General features: G+C 41.9%; 2 protein-coding genes across 2 annotated transcripts; both read left to right on the top strand.

Annotated features, from left to right (window-relative positions):
- Window positions 1–1,714: 1,714 nt before the first annotated feature.
- On the top strand, window positions 1,715–5,587 carry btr02 (bloodthirsty-related gene family, member 2). The gene is made up of 7 exons (XM_010788318.1): window positions 1,715–1,886; window positions 2,740–3,012; window positions 3,263–3,340; window positions 3,428–3,676; window positions 3,760–3,907; window positions 4,011–4,037; window positions 4,355–5,587. The coding sequence occupies exons 2-7, from the start codon at window positions 2,743–2,745 to the stop codon at window positions 4,897–4,899; spliced, it is 1,317 nt and encodes a 438-aa protein (XP_010786620.1). The 5' UTR covers window positions 1,715–1,886; window positions 2,740–2,742; the 3' UTR covers window positions 4,900–5,587.
- Window positions 5,304–7,513, top strand: cldnk (claudin k). Its single transcript, XM_010788319.1, has 2 exons — window positions 5,304–5,644; window positions 6,409–7,513. The coding sequence occupies exon 2, from the start codon at window positions 6,601–6,603 to the stop codon at window positions 7,246–7,248; it is 648 nt and encodes a 215-aa protein (XP_010786621.1). The 5' UTR covers window positions 5,304–5,644; window positions 6,409–6,600; the 3' UTR covers window positions 7,249–7,513.
- Window positions 7,514–7,824: the final 311 nt, after the last annotated feature.

The following is a 7,824-nucleotide window of genomic DNA, read 5'->3' as shown; positions in this document are numbered from 1 at the left end:
TTCTTCTCCAGCAGAACTTTCCAGAAGGCAGATGAATACGTTAAGAAGGAGGAGAAGAGGCTGAAGAAGCAGAGGCAAGGGGAAATAGAGAAGGCGTGGGTTGAGATGGAAAAGCAATACATAGCGGAGGAGCTGTACCAACAGAAGGATGCCTACATCGCAAATGTAGGCGCAGAGATCAGAGCCATGGCAGAGATGGACAACGGATGGCTCAGAACATCCCTGGCTAGAGGACTTGGGACAGGTTTGGTTGTGGGAGCTGTCATGGGGGCGCTGTTCGGGTCCATAGAGGGGCCAGGAGGGATGGTTCTTTATGGGATCATAGGTGGTGCAGTAGGTGGATCGGCCGGAGGAACAGCCCAGGTGGCTGTAGAACACATGGAGGACAGAGTGGCTCCTCCTGCCAGACTCAACTTCAACTCAATCTTCATCAATCGCTTCTTTGCAAACACTCGTCCCTGTTAGCATGCAGTAGACCAAGTATGAGTTTTACTAGCTTATGAAATACTTGAGAATTATGATTTTTTTTTCAACTTTGACCTTCTACCCCACACAATTTAAGAGGTAAATCTAAAACATTTTACTCCACTGCATTGGTCTTATATATTTAGTTACATTTCCAATTACAATTTCTCATACTTGTAACGTGTACTGTCCAGTAAACAAACAGAAAACTATTATCAGTAAGTGTTCCTTAAATGTGGGGTATGTAATTTATTTCAGAAATACTTGTTGTTATATTCCAATGCTCTTAACATCCCGATAGCAATGAATATATTAAATGCTTTGACAATAAATACATCAAAAAATGTCATCTGTGGAAGCCGTAGTGCTGTAAAAAACACGACCAATCATCTGAGCCGGCCCGGCTAAAATAACTGAATGGCCTACCTGCCTGTCAGCCTTCCATCTGTGCACAAACTTATCTCGTGCCCTCGTGCCCTCATTGGTCATGTGCGCGTTCGTGTGTGTTGGAGGAGGGGCTCTGTAAGGAAGTCTGAAGGAAGAGGCAGATTTTTCCGGTTCAAATTCTAGCGCACTCGAGCTGGTTTCTCCAAAATGACATACCCCACCTTTTAATGGTCTGAGAAAATAAGTCCTACTTTTTGGGAAAGATAATTGATCACAACACAGTGACACTATAATGAATAGTAAACAACTTTTAAAATGCATATATAATACATCAGCAATAGGAATAGGCAAAACATCAGAGTAAAACACTTCATAATGAATACTTTAGCTTTAAGTAAATGTAGCTGATAATACTTAGATATTTACTTTGCAGGATTTTACTTGGAATACATTTGGATACTTTTTTTCAACACTGTAAGCATGCTATTGACTTATTAGGACCTGTTTGTCAGGACTAAAGTGACAATAAAATATGATCTTCTCTTGTATCTACATGTACTATGTAAATCTGAACAACTCCCTTTTAGGTTGAAACTGGAACAAGACTTGTTTTATATGCAGCTGAGGGGAATAGTTCATGAATAACAAAAGTGAATCTAATGGCCGATTTAAACTGTAAATTAGTATTTTGGATACATTTAGTTTTAATTTTATTTGTGATAGCACACGTGAGAGTTAATTGTTTGATGGTCACATGACATTTTATTCAGCCTCTAACATTTCCTAGTGTCTTGCCATAGGTTAGTTGAAGAGAAGCTCAGATAACATCCAGGGCGGAGTTTCAACTGAGAGTGCCATTGTCTAAAGCACTACCTCTTTTCTAGACACAAAGACACACACACACACACACACACACACACACACACCCTAATGCACCTGTTGAGTGTAAATCATTTGCAGTCTCTACCTGAAACTTGGAATAGAAGCAGTGTGGTGTGGCCGCTGTGTTACCTGGACAAGATCGACTTTGAAAGGTAAGATCACTCTCTCCTGAGTAAATGTTTTAACATTACATTCAGTTTCATTTTTGGAAGAGCTGCCCTATTTTCTAGGAAATAAGACCAGATCAATCCTTCATGAATGTTTCAGAGGGTGTTTCCTTCTTTAATGTAGGAGTGCAATGTAATAAGGACTTAACATTTCAGTATTTGCTTTGTGTTGAGTTGTATTGTAGCTCTGGGTGACAAACAAATAGTGTATCACTACTTGTTTGACCACATACTTCCAGTATATATTTGAGCTGCTTCCGTTCTCTGAAAGCATATCTGTACTTGATCACAAATAAATACCTCTTGACACAAACATCTGTGACAATAACAATAAGAAGACAAGAGTAGGCTTCACTGTGGGGAGCTTTTCCACTGAATGAATGTAACTTCAGTGGATTAACAAGAAAAATCCCATTTCCTGTCCTTTGTGTATCATTGCATAACACGACAGGAGGGCAATCTTTAAGAACATGGCGTCCCATTTATCTCCGGAAAGTGCATTCCTTTCCTTATGCTTTAAAAGAAATGTAAGCAGTCACTGACAGGTGGTTATAGTTCAAGATGGAATATAATAATTTTTCCACAAGTGATGTGTTTTCAGTAAAATATGACATTGTTCAACTATTAGCTTTCCAATGTGACTGCTCTTTTCCATAACAAATTATATTTCCTCATAAAATGGGAATCCATTTCAGAGGTACAGTACAACATCGCCCTCAGCTTACTGGTTCTTTATGTTTAATCCAAACAAAACAATCCTTTAAGCGCAAGCTTATCTACCAAAGCTACCACAATAGCTTCCTCGTATACTTTGGTAACATGTCATTGTTATTTACAGGGTATGGCCTCTACAATTAGCCTCCTGCCCGAAAAGCACTTCTTGTGCTCTCTGTGTAGAGACATCTTCACCAGTCCAGTGACCATACCATGTGGACACAGCTTTTGCTTGTCCTGTCTCTGCCAATACTGGACACGACACCAGTCCAAATACTGCCCGCACTGTAGGAGGCTGTTCTCCGACAGGCCCGACCTCAGTGTCAACCACATTCTGGCTGAGGTCTCGGACAACTACAGGAAGACTCGGCCAGAGAAACCACCTGATGAGGAATTGGTACTTTATTGTGTTTTCAACATTATTAATTAATGATCTGCCGGGTTTTGAATTGTTTTATTTAAGAATTCAAGGTAACACAGGATGAGCTAATGGTGGTGAAGTATTCCTTCAATAAATATATCTGTGTATGCTTATATCCCACTTTTCTTTTAGCCTCTGAATGGTCTAAGGACATACAGTATGCCCCATAATTGTAAATGTGTGATGTTGCTTTATATACATTTATTTCTTTTTTTATTTCTTACAGGCTTTAAATGTTGAGCTAATGATTCAGGAAAGGCTGCAGAAAATAGAAAGGTTAAAATTTGCTCTTGAGCTTCAAAAGGTGAGTTAAACAACTTTAGATCTTTAAAATCTATGTTTAAAGCAAATGTGTTTAGTGTAATAATGCTTCATGATGATGTCCAATCAGAACTCTTACCTTAGAGAGGTGCGAGAGAGCCAGAAAGTCTTCTCTGCCCTCGTACATGCTATGGAAAAGAATCACAAAGCAGTTGTTGACGCAATCGAGGGAAGGCAGAGGGAGGAGGAGAAGAAAGTAGAAACACTGGTGAAAGAGATCGAACAGGAGATTCAGACGCTAAAGAAGGAGACCCCTGAACCTGATCCCCAGGTTCCTGGAAACAGTGAGCAGGGTGATGATACAGAACAAGTTACAGTGGTAAGCATCTTCACCTTCTTCTACCCATATAATCATAATGGTAACTGTGTACCATTAGTTAAAACTTGGTTTATTTCATGCAGACCATTGTTCCCACAATGAGCCCATCTGAGATGAAGGACTGGTCCAGGGTTACCATAGAAACTGACCCTTGTGTTGGGGTCACCAGACGAGCACTGGCAGACGTAATGGAAAAGATAAAGGTGGACGTCAATAGGCTCTCAAAATCTGGTGAGTAAGGAGACTATTACCTTGTCTATTAAGTCATTAAATGAGCATTCTGCTATAATCTGATGGTGTTTCTTATTTTCTTGTTTCTTCTCTTCTTTTACAGAACTTAAGAGAATAGAGAAATACGCAGGTAAGGCTTCATTTACACAGAAACAACGTCTACTCACATTGTTGATCACTGACACAAATGTTTGGTTTTACTCACAACGATAAGCGTGTTCAAAACTGCTACTACCACCAAGTTTCACTTTTGAAACGTGCAATTATTTTCTGTTTGCTCATTTGGCCCATCCAAATCATTAGCATATAAATGATAGCGACTGATAGCAGCCATTTAATCAGCTGATACCATGTTAGAGTTGAACCAACCCCAGTAGTTTCACAGTGCCAAGGATGTCAATGCTGTTTGACCTATATTGTTGACCTTTTGTCCTTTGTTTTTCTTAGTGGATGTCAATCTGAGCGCTAAGACAGCCCACCCCTTCCTCTCTGTCTCAGAGGACAGAAAACAGGTGAGACACACGGACAAGCTTCGGGAGCTTCCAGATAACCCCAAACGGTTCGACCGTGTGGCGAACGTGCTGGCCAAAGAGAGTCTCAGCGGCGGGAGATGCTACTGGGAGGTGGAGGTTGGGGAGAAGATCGAGTGGAGCCTGGGTGTTGTCAGACAATCGATAAACAGGAAGGGCAAGTTCACCGTGTGCCCTGCAAATGGTTTCTGGACTTTAAGCCTGAAGGCTGGCGGCCAGTTTATAGCCAACACCTCTCCTGTCACGCCGTTGGCTCTAGAGCAGAGACCCAGAAAGGTGGGCGTGTTTCTGGACTACACAGAAGGCCGTGTATCCTTCTACTGCGCAGAATCAGGAGTCCACATTTACACCTTCACAGATACATTTACCGACAGGCTTCACCCATTCTTCAGTCCTGGTCGCCTGCATGGTGGAAAAAACGATGCTCCCTTAATCATCTCTTCTAGTTTCTGCAGCATCTAAACTTCACACTTCTTATTTTATATTTATAAATCTCCAGTATAATTATTATAATGTGTTGTGATTATCTTTTCAGTTTCAATGAATGTGTCAAATATATTAATTTAATAACAGATCCATATGAACAATGAAATACATTTCCCTTGTCAGAACAGTGAACAAGAGGTTGCCTAAGGACTGACACCCTACACTCGAAAACTTCAATGAAACCCATGAACAGATTGAAAGGGAAAGAGGAGGGTAGAAGAAACAAAAAATCTTATAAATGAACAAGTGAGTCAAAGTCGCAAAAAGAGGAGAAACTGGGTGGCAGAGTTGGATGGATGCAGGGTTGGGACAGAGGTTGACGAAGAGCAGGGAAGGGAGGGCCGAGCCAAACAGCAGGGCATTGTGCTTGTACACCAGGCACTGGGAGACACACTCAAACACATTCACTCATTCACACACTTACATGGTCGTGCACACAAGCGCATGCTTCTGCCCACTGCCGCACAGACTTGCGCTGGCATCTCCGAGGGCAGCCCCATCTCCAGTCCAGTGCTGGGTGTCGAAGCTGATCGACCCTCTTCAGTTAAGCTGACCTCTGAGATAGAGCCTCCCCTGCTCTGCAGCCTTCCTGTGGACCCAACTGAATATCTCAGGGCCGTCATTCACAACTTTTGGCATCCAAACCCTCCACACAAGCAAAGGACCAGCAACAATAACCTGTGAACCAAGAGGAAGCGAGAGTCCGATAAACTTCATTGAGGTAATTATATTTTACAATATTCGTACATCTGTGACATTTCAAATATTAATTTCACAAAACAAACGATTCTATTGTATCTAATTCCTTATGTTTAGCTGTTTTGAAATTTGTATTTAAGTATTCTTGGTGTTGGAGCCAGGAGTTTAGCTCCTGCTTGCCACATTTCCTGAAAGGACTTTAGATAGGAATATGACTTGTTCAAATGTAATAGAAATCCCATCAGATGGGTATCAATTGATTGTACATTTATCTCAAAAAGGGTCTATTTGGTAAAGCTTATTCTTTTGGCATTTTTCCATCAATCCTTGTCATGGAGCAACTCCTGGATTTATTGAGCTGGGAGGGTTTGATTCATTGAATTAGTAAAATGTGGACAACTGAGAGCTGTAATAAAAAGATGACATAGGTTCTCCTGGCCCACTCCACAAAGCCTTCATGAAAGATGCTTGTGTTCAGAATCTCCTCATGTTTTTTCTGAGATAATCCACTCACCAGGCAAGGCGTAGCTCGACACCCACAGCTGTGTCAAAGACAGCTATTCTCTGTGGTCCTCACTGGAATCCACTAAACATGGGCCTTGCAACAAACATATTTATGATAAATATATGCTTTACTTAGTCCTTTCATGCTTCACTAATGAAATGCTTGTTGTTGTTGTTGTTGTTGTTGTTAGAAGTTAAAAGTTTGAAATAATTTGTACCTGATTTGTTGCACTGTATGTTTAAATTGGTTCCACCTTTTTTTTTGTAATTTCTGAATGTCAGGATACCTATCCTTGTCTCACCCAAGCTGAACTTCATCACCTGGAGACTGAGGACTGCAGTGGCGCACAACGTTTCCAGTACTGTAGACTGTCACATTTCATCGTGGGACTATATTATTAGTCCCTCTGCAACAAACAAAGACTGAAATAAAAACAGAGACAAATCCATCTGATTCAAACAACACCTTTCGCCATGGCAACCACGGGTATGCAATTGCTGGGCCTGATCATGTCCATTGTTGGGTGGGTCGGTGGGTTTATAGTGTGTGTCATGCCCCTGTGGCGGGTCACTGCCTTCATCGGTAACAACATAGTGACGGCACAGATCATTTGGGAAGGTCTTTGGATGAATTGCATTGTTCAGAGCACAGGTCAGTTCCAGTGTAAGGTGTACGACAGCTTGCTGGCTCTGCCCAGTGACATGCAGGCTGCCCGAGGCCTCACTGTGCTCTCCATCCTGATGTGTGGCCTGGGTCTAGCTCTAGGGGTCCTGGGAGTCAAGTGCACCAAGTGCATTGGCGTAAGCAGTAGCAAGGCCCGTATCGCTCGTATCTCTGGCGCCATTTTTGCGATCGCAGGTTTCCTCTACCTAGTGCCCGTCTGCTGGACTGCCCACTCCATCATCAGAGATTTCTACGATCCACATGTCGCAGCCCCTCACAAGCGTGAGCTGGGCCCTGCCCTTTACATCGGCTGGGGTGCATCAGCCTTGCTTCTCATTGGGGGGTCTCTGATCTACACTGGGTCAAGCCCCCCTGGCCTCCCAGGCTCTCCCACCTTCAGCAGTGGAGAGAGTAGTCCTCGCAGGGCACCCGCCAGCCAAGTCAAAGGTTATGTTTGAGTTTCCAAAGTTTCTGAAAGCCTTCAAGTTCCACAAATATACCCCAAATGATGACCAACCCATATTTCTCTTCTTTTGATCTTGCTCCTTGTAATTATTTTATATTTAATGTTATTCCAGTTAGTTTTTTTCTCTCTGAAAAGCCACAGGAGGCTGTTTAGGGAGAATTGAACTTATTTTATTATTTCATATCTGATATCCTTCAATAACCTTGTTCTCTGTCTGTCACTGTAAAATACAATAAACGTTTTTGGTCCTCTACTGAGGGAAATGGTGTTTTTTCACATTTTTAGATAAGAAATCTTATTGTGTGAGAGTAGTAGTTTTAAATAAAAATCTTTGTTTTGCTCCTTTGTTTAAACACTACTAGGGGTTCCGCTGAGTGGAGAGGAACAATAGAACAATGGAGATGTGTGTACATTTGCTTGTGGTGCCATATTGTTGTGCGTCGTCCTCTATCTCCTATCTTCCATCTCCTTTTCCCTGCCTCGGCTACCCGTACCAGGGACAAAGAAAAACAAATTGTCTTTCTTTCTCAACATATAAATGGTATACCTTTCATTAACAGCTCTCATA

This window comes from Notothenia coriiceps, unplaced genomic scaffold (assembly GCF_000735185.1).
Source record: "Notothenia coriiceps isolate Sejong01 unplaced genomic scaffold, NC01 NC01_scaffold00031847, whole genome shotgun sequence".
Taxonomy (NCBI): Eukaryota; Metazoa; Chordata; class Actinopteri; order Perciformes; family Nototheniidae; genus Notothenia; species Notothenia coriiceps.
The sequence above is the reverse complement of the archived record's forward strand: the minus strand, read 5'-3'. Positions and strand labels throughout refer to the sequence as shown.